Genomic DNA, 15,789 nt, shown 5'->3' on the forward strand with positions numbered 1-15,789 from the left:
CAGTTTTCACTATTGACACAGATTTCACACAAAGAAGAACCTCCTGCTGCTCTCCTGGGAAGCCCACAGAGGACAGAAGAAGATACACTGAACTTTTATCTCTCACTGTTTCTCCAACATGGAATACGATAAGCTCCCTTTTCAGCGTCAATGTGCTGCTGTGAATATTGTGACATAAACTCGCCTGAACTTGTCTTTTAACTGTTTCCACCCTAAATACTTATGCAAATGATTTTGCCTGGTTTTGTGAGAGCAGAGGCAATTTCTGGCATACTATAACTGGAGCATAAAGACAGATTTTAATTGACATTAATTCAGTAGGCAACAGCCAAATGAGTTCCACTCCAGTTACCACAGTTTCTTTGTGTTCCATGCTATTCACAGGTGGCCAAAAACTTGGCAGCCTGTGCGTTGAGATGAGAAGAATGGCCACTTGTAGTCGCACAGCGCTCAGTAGGCTGGACACAGCTCACAAAGCAAGACGGGGACCTTTAGCTGGGCTTCTTAAAATGTGGGAAAGATGGAGGAAAGATGAGGGAGCTTTAATATGAGCTTTAAAACAGTGTCCTCTTGTTCATGTCAGAGATGTGAAGACCAACAGATGGAAATCACATAGACTTTATTTTTAGACTTTGGCCTGCTATCCGTGGGATCCTCATCGTACACAGTCTAAGTCCCTATCATAGTCTGCCGGTCATGCCAGCGGCCGCTTTCAGTCATGGTTGGTCCGCAGACCATCGAAAGATGCCTCTACGTAATGACACCACAACTAAAACCGGATTATCCCGAGGCCTGTGACATCAGCACCCCCACCCCTCCTGCTCCCGGCCGTCTCTGACCATCTGGGGGTTACTACAGGACGTTCACTCCCACGAGTTCAATGGTCACACTGGGTGTTGCTGCTGCTGCAAGGCCTGCACCATCACCCTGCAGCTGTCACCTGGAGCTGAACGCTCACAGGGACAGCACTGTTCCCACAGATTGAGTTGGTGTAATAGAAAAGATATGTAGGCTTGCATTCAAAGTTGCATGGGAAAAAAACACCCAAAATGAAAAGGAGGGCTGCTGGAGAGATGACTTTTAAATATCAACTCGTCTGAGACATGAAGAAAGTTCAGTCAAACAATTTATTTTTCCCTTTTTTTCACGCATGATACACAGAATGAAACAGTTTTAGACCCTTCACAGTCTCTGAATTTCGTACAAAAGAACTTACAAAAGATTTCCCAAAATATTCATCTCATGTTATAACAACAAATTGGGTGCAAATCACTGCATACAAAATATGTTTTTGTTAAAAAAAAAAAAGGAGAACACTTTGCTGATCGTTTGCAGTGCAGTGGGATGATTTGCTCACTCAAGTGACTGGGAAAGTTAGGCTTTCTCATAGGTGCGCACTGCCTGGACGCCCTCAAAGGTCAAAGTCTGTGAGACAGAGAGGAGAGAAGGAAAAAGACAGACAGCCTCTGTTATTACACCTGGTGGTGGTTTAGGTTTAGCTGCGACTTAAATGCTGTATCTAGAAATCAGGCATGATGGATGTAAAGCAAGTTTATTTTAATCCATGTTAGTTATATATCAGCTGTTGTATCATTGCAAAGGCAAGGCGAGGCAGGTCATGTGCGTCATTTAATCTTACCATCACCATCTTCCCGTCCTTGAGCTCTCTGACAAATTTGGTCTCCTTGCCGTCCCACCTCTGCACTTGCACAAATTTGTCTCCCTCCACGGTGAAGGTAGACTGCAAGCACAAGCATGATTTAAACCATGTCAGCTCAACCCACGGCCAGAGCACATGTCACGGTGAAGATTATAGTGTCCTGACTTTTGGTCAGCTTACTTTGACATGTCGGTCATCGGGTGTGGTCTCGTCAAACTCCTCTCCCAGTTTGGAGGAGATCTCAGTGTTCCTGAAGGTGCTGTAGGTTTTCACCACCACTTTGTCCCCATCCTTACAGATCTCTATTGTTGGTTTTGTAACATTGCCCACTTGTCTTGTGGCAAAACCAACACCTGTAAAAAAAAAAAAGAAAGAAAAACAACACAGGAAAACCACTTATTTTACTTCTTCTACTGAAAATATTTGAGCAAAAATAAGCAACTAACATTTCTCACACTACAAACAATTATCTTTTAGTATAGATAAATGCATAATCTCACCAAGTGCTTTCATGTAGTCATCAAAGTTCTGGCTGTCGACCAGTTTCCACGTAGCGCAGAAAGCATCAACCATTTTTACAAATGTAATTGGTCCGGATCAGAGTCAGACTGTCTGCCAGGCTCAGTGCTCCCTACAGCAGCTCTGCCGCGGCTCTGCAGCCTAATTGACACCGTCACAGAGGGCGGGGACGTCTACTGGAAGCTGATTGGACGCGCCAGACGCTTCGTGGGCTGTGATTGGTCACCTCAAAATGATCTGTTAATTTAATGTGTGAATAATGAATGTTAGCTGCACTGTGCTGTGTCAGTGATAAAGGGAAAATATAGATTATTATAGTAATTATTCACTACAAAGACACATACTACAAAACCTTTTTCTCATTTACATATCTAATAATCACACAAGGATAACAGTTGTGAGTCTACAAAGCGCTAAATGCTAACCCTAGCAGGCTAACCTGTTTAGCCTGCTAATATTTGCTAGTTAGCACTAAACATAAAGTAAAGAAACAAATAAATCTGAGGCTCATGGGAATGTCATTATCTAAGAAAAAGATAAGCAATTCCCTAGTTATTAGATCATATTACTATTACATAGTATAAGACTGTACAGAAGTTTGTTAAGGCCAGGCATAAAGGGAAAAAAAGAAAGGAGGAAGATTTGATTTTTTTTTTATTCAGAGAATGCAGGCAGAATAATATCAAGCTTCAGTATTTGTATTCATTTATTTGCATTTTGAGAATAAAGTCAACATGTTGATTGATTCAAATGTATTTTAAACTTTATCCTTGAAATGCAAAAGGAAAAAAATCCCAACTTTTGTTTTTTTGAATGCCTGACACTAACACTGAAAGTTTGACTTTTTTCTCAAAATGCTAATTTTCTTAAGAAATTTTATATCTGGCCCTAATACCCTTCTGTATGATTCCCTAGTTAAAATGTCCTGGATTTTCACCTTCACCCCCCCCCCACCCCCCACCTCTAAGACTTTCTATCCTCTTGATGATAAAATATCTGGATCTTCACAATCCTACTGGAAAAAGGTTCTTTCCTAGATGATGTTACATATTTTTCGAAAGTGTTTAAAGGCTTTAATCTTTATGAGCATTACACACAGGGCTATGGAAAACCATATAAAGGTTTGGGACACCACTGCAGCAAATACAGCTTATGTGCTTAAGGTAAGGATTAGATTTAACCAACCAGCCGTCCCTAACATTCACAAGAATCTGTGTTAAAGCCACAGGGATTCAGCTTAATTAACATGGCATGACTGACACTCACTGCTGTATACTTTTATTGTTGATAAAATACTTCCTGCAGACACAATCTGACAGAGATGCAAACAAATGTCCACTGCCATAATGCAGTAGATCAGTCCTTATCAATAACACTAGTAAAGAATACCATATGATAAAAAAACTCAAATGTAACTACTGCAGAGTAAACTGTCAAACAATTAAAAAAAAAAAAAAGACCAAAAAATGTCTATATGCAAATTCTTGGCACTGATCAAAGCCAGATTAATACATGAAACAAAACAAGCAGCGTAGAAAATATGTTAGAACAAAATCAACCCCCCCTCCCCGGAAAAAACAAAAAAGATCACAATTCATACAGAATTTTCATAATAAATCCCCTACAATAATATTTTTACTTCCCTGAAGTTCACATATAGTGCATGCAAATGAAACATTAAATGTTCCACAATGAAAACTCATGTAGCAACTCAGGGATGTTATCTTTTACATGATCAAGGAGAACAGTGGCAGAAAGGATTTGAATTGACTTGTTTTATGATATATTTCTGGAGCAGTAAATACATCTGGCGTCATCTGTGGTTACATAACACAATGATGTTTGGCTTTATACTAGTTACTCTTTTGAATGTGAAATGATAGATGAAAGTGAAGTCATCTTAAATTAACAGCTCTTAATGTGATTGATGTCCAATAAGAGACAGCGTTATTTATGGAATATGACCAGGAGTATACTAAGGCAGATGTGTGTCAAATTATCTAACTATGTGTCACTGAAATGGGGGGGGGGGGCTGATGGGGCAGCAGAGGTAGAGTGAGAGAGGTAGAGAGTGAGGTAGGGAAGACAGAGCAGCAATGAGGCTTCTCCACATTAAGGCCTATCTCTCCTCTCCCTTATCAACCTAAAACAAGCCCATGATCCAGGGTAATGTTTTTGTTCTCGGCACACAGTGACAGGCTTCTCATAAACATGACCATCTCTTAAAACAAGCAACAACAAGACCTCCTGATGTCTGATTTCCAACTGTTTGTGGCTTGCCGTACTGGTCAACTTGTTTAACGAGTCAAAATTTAAAACCCACAGGCTTTAATTATTTCACCCTGATTACTACAGTTTATACAAAACAGCATGTGACATACAAACTGCAATGAGCACAAGAAACCCACTCAGAATAGAAACTGCTCTCAGGGCCAACACTCTCAGTATGGTTAGAAATTAGATCTATGCAGCAACAACTCTGTTTTCCTGAAGGTCACACAGTCTTCAAATATCCCTCAGAAAATTAAAAAACAGCAGTTCGATTAAATAGAGGGTGTGTAAGGTGGTTATTTAGAGAGCTTGTAGAGAGAGAAAGCAACAAATTGAGTAATATTGCATAGACATAACGCAAATTACAGTCAGTTATTACTAAACAGCAAATTAAATTCCATCTCTTTCTGTTAACAAACCAGACAGACAAGAAATAGGAATTCATTTTGAATTACATTTTAAAGATTTGTGGAGAAATACAGTAAGTAAAATAGCAGTGACATGAAGGGGATTGTCCTGATTGCAATGTGGCATCTGTGTGTGTGTGGGTGGCTCTGATTTGTCCTTGCGCCTCTGGGAGCAGATTGCTATCTGAATACCCCGACATTGATTGACAGCGCCACCTCTGGTTTCCTGGATTTGGTCGATCCAGCCTTCTTCAGTGGTCCCACACCATCAGACCCTGCAGACTGCCCTCTGAAAAGAAGCAAGGGTAAAATATTTTTTAAAATATTCTGCTTTTTTTTTTTGATAAAAAGTCACTTAACCAGAGCTAATTAGCACAGCTTCATGGTATTACAGCTACACCACTAATCACTGTGGCCATAAGATAACTACCAAAATAATAAATGCCATAAAAGGGTTGATGTCCCACCCTTTCCTGCGTTGCTCTGCCTGCTCTCTGAGCCTCTGCTGGCCCTGCTCATCCTCCAGCGTGACAAAGTCCCTGTTGTTGTCAATCAAAAGATTCTGGGAAAAATAGCAAGAACAGATTCAGTATTTCTCAAACAAATCAAATCAAAACTGATATATATATTTTTTTTTTTACACAAACAGGGGTTTAAAAATACCTTGATGCCGATTGTGTCGCCATCTTTGAGGTAAAATGGTGCTCCCAGTAATGACTCCGTTTTTTTCTTCTTTTTCTTTTTGGAAACCTGCTGGCTCTGGAAGGAAAAGCCATATATACAGACATTTACTGATAATGTGATGTGCAAAACATACAATAATTCTGTGATTTTGTCAATTTATTACTTATGAAATCAAAATCCCACAAGTTCGTGATGTAATGATGAATTGAATGATCAAGGTTGACTCCTCTATTGTTAGTCACTCTTTGCTACAAGCCCTCAAACTTTCTTTCTAATGTTCTTCGCCCACCACCCCACCCACCAAAAAAAAAAAAAAAAAATCACAGCTAAAACAGGTTCTTCCCCAAGAAAAGACTCTAATCTTACCCAGTTTGAGATTTCTTCCCAAGTGTGTTTGTCAGGCTGGTGTTTGGCCAACAGCAGAGAGTCGGGCGAGAGGCTGTAGTGTGCAGCCAAACATGTGCGTAGACAGCGAGGTGAAGAGTCACGTGATGCATCCCAAACCAGCTCCTCTGGGGGATAGTAACTCCTCTCCCCTGGTATTCCCATTTTAACATTCAGCAACACCTCCTTAGGGCTTAGAAACAGAAGCACATAAAGAATTTCACTAATAGCTCAGATAACAGAAATGTATGTATAGGAAAAGAATGGAGGGATGCTACTACTATTTATGTCTAAATCAGAAAACCTGTGACAGCCCAAACCTTACCTAAGATCTTCCTCTTTTAGTAGCTGTTGCACACAAAGGTCTGTACCACTGGTCAGCTTCAATTTCCTGATCAGAAGGAAAGCAAACAGAAAAAACTTCTGCATTTATCAATATTAAACAGGATCTGGTGCCCATCAATTACACACATGTAGGAATAAGCCTTGTGATGGGAAAGTTTCTGTACCTGAGTGTAAGTTGTTGCCCTCTGAGGATACGTGCCAGCCTGCGTCCCTCAAGCTGCCACACACGCATGAACGCAGTGGTTGGCACACACACATCCTGAAGGGCAGGCAGCGTCAACACCTGATACAGAAATGGATGATAAAGTGGAGCAAGAGGGTGTCTTTAAACATTTGCTGACCGAAAACCACCAGAATCCTATAGGATTAATTAAGAATATTGCGGACGACCTAAGTGGTATAAACAACTATCAGCTTCTGCTTTGGATATATACAGAACCTCCAAACGTTACCTGAGTCTTGAGATCCTCCAGCGTAACTTCATCTGATATCTCCACCTGTCCGACACTTAGCAGTTCCGATGTGTGGCCGCTGCACAGAGGAGGTGAGTGACAGTGCATTTCTCCTGCAGTCACAATCTCTGGCATTTGCTCCTCTGTGTGGCCATTGGTTTCCATGGAAGCTGTTGAGATGTTTGTAGGATCCACATACAGCCACACAGATAGCTTGAGAAAACCCTGACAGGAAGAGAGACAACAAAAGTTAAAGACAGAGGTAAGGTTATAGTATATGATGAATCTCTCTTGTCAGAATAATTTAATTACCTTTGGAGGAAGTTGTCCTTCTGTGACGACCAATGTGTCTCCACTGCAGATCCTCAGCTCTGACAGAGAAGCATCCTGAGAATAAAAAGTTCTTAGAGTTAGGACTGACATTTTAAATGTAAAAAATATATATAGCACAAGTTTTACCAACATTTTATTCTTCTAGATCAACATGGAAACTTTGGGCAAAGATGGAAGTGCCATCCTCTTAAACTTACAAAGAGCCACAAAGGTTTAAAGATTATCTGATCTGTTTCTATAAAGTATATGGCAAGTTATTTCAAACACTAATCAAACTTTTGGTGTCATGTGAGTGGGTCACAACTTCTAGTACATTTCAGTTTTTGACTGTAAGCAACTCTTCATTCACAGTTTATTCAGCTTTCAAACAACATTCTCTAGGTCAATTTTGCCTTAACAATATAAGTGGAAAAAGCACACATAAAGATAAGCAGGCATAGTCGGTCACTGACCTCATCCATAAGTGGCTCTCCAACCTCCTCACACCAATCAAGCCTCCTTAAGTGCCAACAGGTGCCTGCAAATATATATTTAAATTACATTAATGACTACAAAGTGCATGAAAGTACTACAGTAAAAGATTGTTTGATTATAGTCTTACAAAAGCAGCACTACAGTTGAGTCTGTAATACATGCAAGTCATAGACAGTACAACAGGGAAAAAGCTGAAAAAAAAAATGCAGTTTTACCATCAAGTCCAACAGCATCCAGCATCGCCTTTAGACACTGCAAATACCAATCAGAGCATTAGAAAAAGGTACACATACCTGGAGCTTAAGCACAATATCAATGTTTTGCACACATGAACATTTTTTCTCTTTACCTCTTTGACTGTGCAAGTTTTCTCCACAATTATGTCCATCTCTGTTCCAGCAGAGGGCACTGTGCCCACAGAGAACAGCAAGAAAAGCTACAATCCAAAGAAAAAAAAAAAAAATCTCAAATCAACATCATTGACGCATTACAAACACTCAAAGCTCCTCCTTTAAAGAAAGGAAAGGTTTACTGGTACTTAAAGGTTCTGTAACTTGTGCAGCTGCGAGTACAAAGGATTTACTAAAGACTTCAAATAAAACACACACCTGTGATGCCTTGGGGGCATTTCCCGGACAGAGAGTCAGTGTGGTCATGAGTCGCACCCCTGCATCACGAACACTCAGCTCCTCACACACTGTCAAGTAAACCACGGAGGGACAACATGAGTGAACTTAGTAAATGTGTTCTCAAACTTCAAAAGACAGATGATGAGAAGAAAAATTACAAGCAGGGGATGCACCTTTGTGAAGGGGGCAATGTAAAGGAAAGCATATCTTAATATTTTGTTAAAATGAGGGGGATTTCCAGCTCTAAGTTAGCTGCACCATTAAAATCAGCCCCAGGTAATGAATGACACAGTACCTGGAGGAAGGAGTTTCCCTGTGCAGTCCACCTGCCTCAGACAGTACTGTGCACCTGGTCATCAAGACAAAAACAGCTGATTTAAGAATGCATACATGTGTAAAAATATAAAAATCCAACTGCTACAATATAAACAAGACTTGAAAAAAACTTGAAGGGCCAGAGCGAATTTCTTGTTGATTCGTAGGCATATAATAATTTGTCAAGATCATCGATATTAATCCTGGTAAAATCTTATTATTATATTATGATTAACACTGAGTAGCTTGCCTGGGGGTTGGTCCTGTGGCTGCTGCTCCTCTATGGCCCTCTGTTTCACCTCACTCAGCAGCTATAAGAGACACATTAAACATTACTAAATGATTTTTAGGAAGAGAAATGTGATGCTTAAATGAAGAGATAAAGAAGAAGAGACAACCAAACACAGGAGCACAAACTTGCTGACCATATTTCCTGTAGCTGGAACCTTGATCTTCTTCCTCTCCTCTTCTTTCTCCCCATCTCCTCCTCCTCCTCCTCCTCCTCCTCCGTGTGGTCGAAACTCCACCTGGAGCCAGCGGCAGTCCGACGGTGTAGTCACAGTGACGACGTCTCCGTTTAGAGTGAACATGCTGAAGAAAAGTTGGGAAGACATTAGTAAAACACACACCTAAGGGACACACACATACACACAGGTAGAGGATTTTACCTGCTGTCGAACGACTGCGGCTCCAACACCAGCAGCGCGTCTCCGTCTTTCAGCGACAGCTCCTTCAGCGTCCGCTGCATGTCATCCGGGGGGAACACCCTCCATCCACTCGCCCCTCCTCCCTCTCCTGCCCCCTGCTCTCCCCTCTTTCCTCCCTTATGCTCCTGGCACAGCAGACTCTCCTTTGGCTCCCCCAGTGCCTCCTTCACCTCCCCCAGAGTCACAGCACCTGCAAAGCCTCTCGCCTCCCTTCTAAGCCCTGGCCCCCCATTTTCAAAACCTTTTCCTCCCTCACACTCCACCCCATCCTCCACCTCCTGACACCCGTCTTCCCCCAAAAAGGGACGGACTACATTTAGCAGTACCGGCTCCCACTCGGCTCCAGTTAGGACAGTTGCACCACACACCTGAGAGAATAAAAACCAATGCACAAGTCGGCCATTTAGGATCTTGTGAGGAGAGTAAGTTTGGTTAACAAGAATGAAAAAAAGCAATAGCCTCTCTCATTAACAGAATTGTTCTTAAATCTTTGAATATAACGCCAAAATACTAACTGGCAACTTTTTCAGTTTTTTTTTTTTTTAAGATTTAATTAGCTTACTTTTTCATTTGACAGTCGTTAGAAAACCTTGTTGCCTAATGTGTTGGACAATGTCTTTCCTCACCTCTCTGCCGTTCCACACAAACAGGTCAGAGTTTGTATAAATGCCTGCACTGTACAGGGAGACACAGTCATCTGCAAAGAGTATGATAACGAGAACATAGTTACAACATTTGTAAAACTTCTTCTATCCTCTTATTGATATTTTGCGTTTAAGTGTCTCACCTGTAATAGTATTGTAGAGGTGCAGACCTGCAGGAAGACTCTTGGCCACAGTCAGAGCCAGATCCCCTTCCCAGTGTTCCAGCATCTGTATAAACAAATGCACATATGCACAATAAGAAGCTTAGTTCTACCATTTGTTTCAGCATTTTAAAACACAAAAACTAGCGTTTTTGGAAATTAAGGTACCTGATAAATAGCTAAGCGAAGGTCTCCAACAGTCTTTCTACGGTCGAAACTCAAAGTGGTGCTCTTGTTCTGCTCTTTGCCGATTGGTTGTAGGGCTCCATTTTCTAGCCTATAACTCTGTGCCAAGTGGAGACGCAGCTCCACAGTGTTATTAGTGGCTTCAAACACCTCCCTGTAACAAAAACAATGTTGTGTGACATTTATAATTTATTCAACTAAACAATTTTCATATGACTTTCTTTTTTCTGGGTGTTGAGCCTCTCTGTTAGATACCACTGAAATGTTGAAAGTCAGAACCTACTGAGCAGCCAAAACTGTCATGTGATCATTGTGTTGTATTTGAATGTGTGTTTGTTTCTGTACCGCATTTGCTGCAGTTTGATGTTCTCCTCCTGAGCCATTTGGATGAGGTGAAGAGGAACTTTATATTGAGGATTGTTCAGAGCTGAAAATATATAAAACACAAAACACATTTCAATAGATACAGATGTGTTATGACAACGGAACTACAAAAAAATGATCAAAATAAACTAAATTCATTGTTTCCTTAAATCAAATTACCCCACTTAAGTTTGTTGTTATTCTGTTATTCACCTCTTCTCCATTTCTTTCTCTGAGCCAAAACATCTTTTCTAATACAAATACAAAACATGGTGTCCATTACCTTCACTGGGCCTGTGCAGCTGTGTTTTTCTGTAGAACAGCATGTATGCGCTCTCTTTGCCCTGGAACTGCTTCTCTATGTCAGACTCCCTGATGGAGGTCACCGTGGAGTCGTTGAGGTCAAACCAGTGGCTACCCTGCTGACAGACAGGAAGAAACACCGTGAGAAATAGGCACCAAAGTAATCCCAAGATGTCCAACAGGAACATGAGTTCCTGCAAAACACTTCACAATGTCATTTTAGATACTGAATTCCTGCTAAAATGTGAGTGTTGCTCTAATACCTCTTGTTCAGGTTCTGGCTTCTGGTCTAGTCCTGGCTGTTGTTCAGCGGCTCCAGGGTCTGAAGGCGTCAAGGGATCAGAGTTAGTGGTCTGCTCTGCTGGTTCTGAGGGTTCAGTCACAGGGCTAGGTGGGTTTGCCTTCAGCGCCACCCGAGTACCATTTGACACCAACATGAAAACATCACTGTGGGACTGCAGGAACTACGCCGGAGGAGAAAAGAGAGTGTGTAAGAAATAAACTGGGATAAGCGTATAAGAAACCAGATTTAAAGAAAATATGAGAAAAGCATAAAAACAAAGAAATTAAAAATACCTTTCCTATGGGACCACAGTGTTTTCTGAACTTTTTGCTCCAAGATGAACCAATCTTGTCCATGAGTTTCTGTCCCAGCTGGTCCAACAGGACACTCTTTGATGGCTCCTAGTGTACAGGAAATGAACAGCGCTTAATTAATTAACTATGGCTGTACCACTGATTTAACAACAACAACAAAAAATGTTTATGTACTTCACAAGACTCATAATAAGAAAGCGCTGCGAGTTGCTGGTGCTATACCTGAGCAATAATGGCAGTAAGGACAGACAAAGGGTCATCTTCTTGTAGTTTCAGCTCACACACTTCCTTGACCTCGTTCTTGACTTTCGTCTGAGTCTTGGGTTTGCATTCTTCCTCCTGACAGCGAAACAGAAAGGTGATGCCTTTCCTAATGCACACATTCAAAAACTTGCAGATGAATCAAAATGTAAAAAATCTGCCAATCTGAGTGTTAAAAATTAGCTTTTTTAAACAGAGATTTTATGGGGAATGAGAAATTCATATTCTAATTCTAATATTATATAATATATTCTAATGGTTCCTCTCTTTTCCTCACCGGTGGCTCCCATTGGCCAAGTTGGTCAATGTCCCTGATATAAACATGGTAATGGCCACCATAGCAGCCGCCCTTGTGGATAATCACAGAGAACAGCTCATAGGAGTAATCAGAGTCCTCTCCATCAGTCTGTAATGAGAGAACAAAATAATAGTTCACTTGTAAAAATTTATTTTACATTAATGTAAGCCTGTAAACCAAAAAAATGAAACAAAAACAACAATGAGATACCTGTTCACAAAATGGCCGTAGGTTGATGGTGAAGGGGAAACTGTAACGTCCCGTCTCCTTGTATCGCTCACATTTGGCAAAGTCAAAGCTGAATCTCAGCAAAGACATGGTCATGAATGGAGGGAGCTTCTTAAGCTTGGCAGACTGAATGATAGCAAAACAAGAAAAGGAGCGTGAGAAACTGCAATATTTTATGATTATACTAAGTAGAGGTTCTTTACATTTCTAGTATTAATCATCTTTTTTTATGTAAGGCTTGTTCAAAAAGGCAACCACAAGGAAAAGGAGAGTTTTAACATTCCCTAACGTTCACTTGTTGTGGTGATACTGTCTGAAAGCTGGCACTGACCTTGGCAGCAGTGACCAGCCTGTCACACTGCGCACAGCGGTACAGGTTATTGCCCTCAAACAACTCTTCCTCCACAAACATGTTCCACAAAGCTTCCTCCAGGCTCGACACCCCACAAACACAAACCGTCAGGTCCAGGAAGTCTTCCTACAGAAGGCACAAATTAATAATTATTATTCCGCTGTGATAACTCCTTTGGTCTTATTAAATGCAACAGAGCCAAAGACAAAAATATATTTACAGCTGTAAATATGGACACAACATAATCTAATAAAACGAACCAAGTCAGAGAAACCCTGCACACATGGACACACCTGTCTCTGGCTGACGTTACCACACTCCTTGCAGACGATGCTGTTGACTATGGTCCCATGGTACAGCCGATGGATAAATGTACTACCAGAGGTGCCCACAAGAGAGTGCTCCAATGCACTGAACAGAATCCTGTTCAGCTCCTGAACATCATGCTGATTTGTTCCCTGAGAGAAGACAACAGAAAAATTATCAAATTAGGGACAGAAACACACCCCAGTCCTATGTACTAATGGTATACTGTACATACTATGTCACTTTAATGGTATATTGCTTTTGCAGTGATTATAGAAGAAATCAGTGCGTTTCATTGTTTTCTACAAACAGGAGATTATACACTAGAATTATCTCCTCGCAACAGTATGCCTCCGCCAACTACTCAAGTCAGAGTTTACATCCATGTCTGTCCAGACCCAAGATTAGTGTTACAAACTCAATATCCAACCAAATGTGAAATATGGTCACAATCTCCCCCTCTGCTCCTGAGTAATGGAGTTGAATATCGGCCAGAAAGGTGATTTTGCATTAGCGTATGACTTCTTGAGTTGTGGCAATAACTGTGTTTTGTGATGTCACAGTGACATTTGACCACATAAATCTGTGGATCTGTGGATGTTCCTGGGATATTGTGTAGGGCAGATGGCCAGATTGATGTATGAACGGACTAACAACCCACAAACATAACGCCGCTGGCCACGGCTGTCGCTGGCGCAGACGCATGAAAACTTACACTGACGAATGTCAATCAAACTTCAGTGAAAAAGTAAAATAATTATAAACAAATGTAATACTTGTCTATTATGTGCATAGTCACACAGTACCCCACCCAGGGCTTAAGTTACACTTAATGGTACGGATTAGAGGTCTGGTTCAAGTTTAATCATATCACTGTATGTATCGTCTTAACCTTATGCATGACCTGTGGCAAATTCTGTAAATATTTCTGTCTGTTCTCCTTCTTCATATATCTATGTTGCATGACTGCAGCTGGAACGCCTCCAGACAAAAAGGAATTCCTGTCAGGTTGCTGGCCTGACCAAGCATGAAATCTAGGTTTGTGAATATTTGAGCATGCGTTTCCTTTTATGACTGGAAGGTAAATTAAAAAATGAGACATGTAACCTGAGCCTCTCTTACTCCTTCTAATTTTTCCTACGACGTATTAACATGTGTCTTTTATGATCTGATCACAAGAGTACAGGTGTGAATGCACGAAAGACACGTCATGCATGAATTGATGTACTTACTCATAACGTCATCAAATTGCGTAAACTGGATTTTTCCAAGTCTGAAACTTTTGAAAAGCCAATAGAGAAATATTTCAAGTGCATCAAAATTCTTGGGTATTTTAGTTTACCACCAAGACCAGGCTGTTGTTTTGATTTCATTAGCACACAGAGGTGGGGAGTGAGGTCCGACTACGAGTTGTCATTCGAGATGCATGAATGACACAGATGAACTAACATAATTGTTCACTTGTGATCGGATCACCCAAGACGCTTGTTAATGCCAGGTGTGAACAGGGTCATTGACAAAGATAACAGGCACAAACCTCGCTGCTGTTCCAGCCAAAGCTGTCAGTGAGGTCGGCCGTGGAGGCGCTCTGCTGGTCCACCAGCAGCAGACTAGAAAACAGTTTCTGCAGCTCCAGTGGGATCACTCTGACCTGAGGTGCAGGAGGAAAAACCTTATTAATGCCAAGAAGATATTACATCTGTGGTTACACCTATAGTCCACTCACTTACTTTGGCCCCTGGTTTCTCTTTGTCTTCCAGGCATCCTAATTCCTCTGGCCCCAAACTGAACAGCTCCTCTGCAAAGACACACACAAAACAATGAATAAGTGTAAATAGATATCTTCCCTCTGGTTATCTACCGCACTGGTGGATCTCAGTCTCTTCCCGCTCTTTGGATATGTGACCTGGCTTTACCTCTGAACTCTGGGGTGAACAGCAGGGTCTGCAGCAGAGAGTTGAGGTAGCAGGTGCCCCCCTGGTTCTTGATTCCGCACAGATAGCTTCTTCCTCGGGGCGGAGGTGGCTCGTCTCCCCCCTTTGCAACTCTCCCCCTGGAGGAAGACGAAGAGAAGCCTTCCTCCTCCTCTTCCTCGAAAAGATTCCCAAACATGCCGTGTGGGTTATTCACTCCGTTTTCTCTCAGTTATGCTGGGGCTCTGCCTCGTAGTAAAATCGTGTGTTAGCACTCCGATGTGCCCTCTTGCTATCTCATCTTGGTCTTACCGAGTTCTCTGTTGACAATGGCCGGGCTGACTCTGAAATAAGACGACTTCACGGGGCTAAACATTGCGTCTATCACTGGATGTATATGTTTTGGACGCGCAGTCACGTTGTTAGCTAGCTTAGGACGCCAACAAAGGTAAATCAACCCCAGTCCCACACTGGTGAGCAGGCTTGACAGCTCAGCGAAATTAGGGGGGAAAAAATCAGACTGTCGGTAAGGTTAACGCTCAGTGTCAGTACAACTGGAAAAATGGCGCCTTCTTACCGAAACTCTAACGGCTGATTTAAATGATTTTTTACTCAATGTCGCTTCTGTCGCCGGCTCTTTCTCCCTCTGTCTGTCTTAAAACGGATAACAAACGAAACGTAAATAGAAATAGCGTCGGTGAACAGTAGGCAGCCATGTTTCTTCCTGGCAGAAAATCGAATGGTGCATTGTGGTACTTGTAGTATCACACGTAGCTAACGTATGCGCTCAAAATGAATTCAACTGAAAATATTGCCAGTACTTGACCAGCGCATAATTTATTGTTATGTTCAGTAATTTACTGTCACTTTATGCTGGAGCATTAAAAAGCAGGTTTTATTGCTTCATTTCTGTTAACTGCAACAAAGAATTGAGCTATAAAAACTACACTTCCGACAAGTCTAGTCTTGTAGTCATGGGGCTTGTAGTCTTTTAGAA

The 15,789-nt window shown here is 41.4% G+C and overlaps 2 protein-coding genes across 3 annotated transcripts; both read right to left on the reverse strand.

Moving 5' to 3' along the window:
* Window positions 1-1,108: 1,108 nt before the first annotated feature.
* Window positions 1,109-2,298, reverse strand: fabp7a (fatty acid binding protein 7, brain, a). The gene is made up of 4 exons (XM_070842206.1): window positions 2,161-2,298; window positions 1,841-2,013; window positions 1,640-1,741; window positions 1,109-1,425 (listed from the first exon to the last, which is right to left on the reverse strand). The coding sequence occupies exons 1-4, from the start codon at window positions 2,231-2,233 to the stop codon at window positions 1,375-1,377; spliced, it is 399 nt and encodes a 132-aa protein (XP_070698307.1). The 5' UTR covers window positions 2,234-2,298; the 3' UTR covers window positions 1,109-1,374.
* Window positions 2,299-3,234: 936 nt separating this feature from the next.
* On the reverse strand, window positions 3,235-15,494 carry usp40 (ubiquitin specific peptidase 40). 2 transcript variants are annotated; one of them, XM_070842141.1, is made up of 31 exons: window positions 14,796-15,494; window positions 14,610-14,677; window positions 14,417-14,530; window positions 12,867-13,031; window positions 12,553-12,699; window positions 12,204-12,347; window positions 11,973-12,101; window positions 11,657-11,773; window positions 11,414-11,521; window positions 11,101-11,301; window positions 10,818-10,953; window positions 10,517-10,598; window positions 10,154-10,325; window positions 9,968-10,052; window positions 9,807-9,877; window positions 9,142-9,548; window positions 8,899-9,064; window positions 8,724-8,784; window positions 8,454-8,507; window positions 8,138-8,226; window positions 7,879-7,965; window positions 7,745-7,781; window positions 7,508-7,572; window positions 7,035-7,109; window positions 6,723-6,947; window positions 6,435-6,553; window positions 6,251-6,316; window positions 5,908-6,118; window positions 5,521-5,616; window positions 5,325-5,419; window positions 3,235-5,146 (listed from the first exon to the last, which is right to left on the reverse strand). In XM_070842141.1, exons 1-31 carry the CDS (start codon window positions 14,989-14,991, stop codon window positions 5,038-5,040), a joined length of 3,897 nt encoding a protein of 1,298 aa, XP_070698242.1. In that variant the 5' UTR covers window positions 14,992-15,494; the 3' UTR covers window positions 3,235-5,037. The 2 variants fall into 2 exon arrangements, with proteins under 2 accessions (XP_070698242.1, XP_070698241.1); XM_070842140.1 differs by having other exon boundaries at window positions 10,818-10,956.
* Window positions 15,495-15,789: the final 295 nt, after the last annotated feature.

This window comes from Pempheris klunzingeri, chromosome 13 (genome assembly GCF_042242105.1).
Source record: "Pempheris klunzingeri isolate RE-2024b chromosome 13, fPemKlu1.hap1, whole genome shotgun sequence".
Taxonomy (NCBI): Eukaryota; Metazoa; Chordata; class Actinopteri; order Acropomatiformes; family Pempheridae; genus Pempheris; species Pempheris klunzingeri.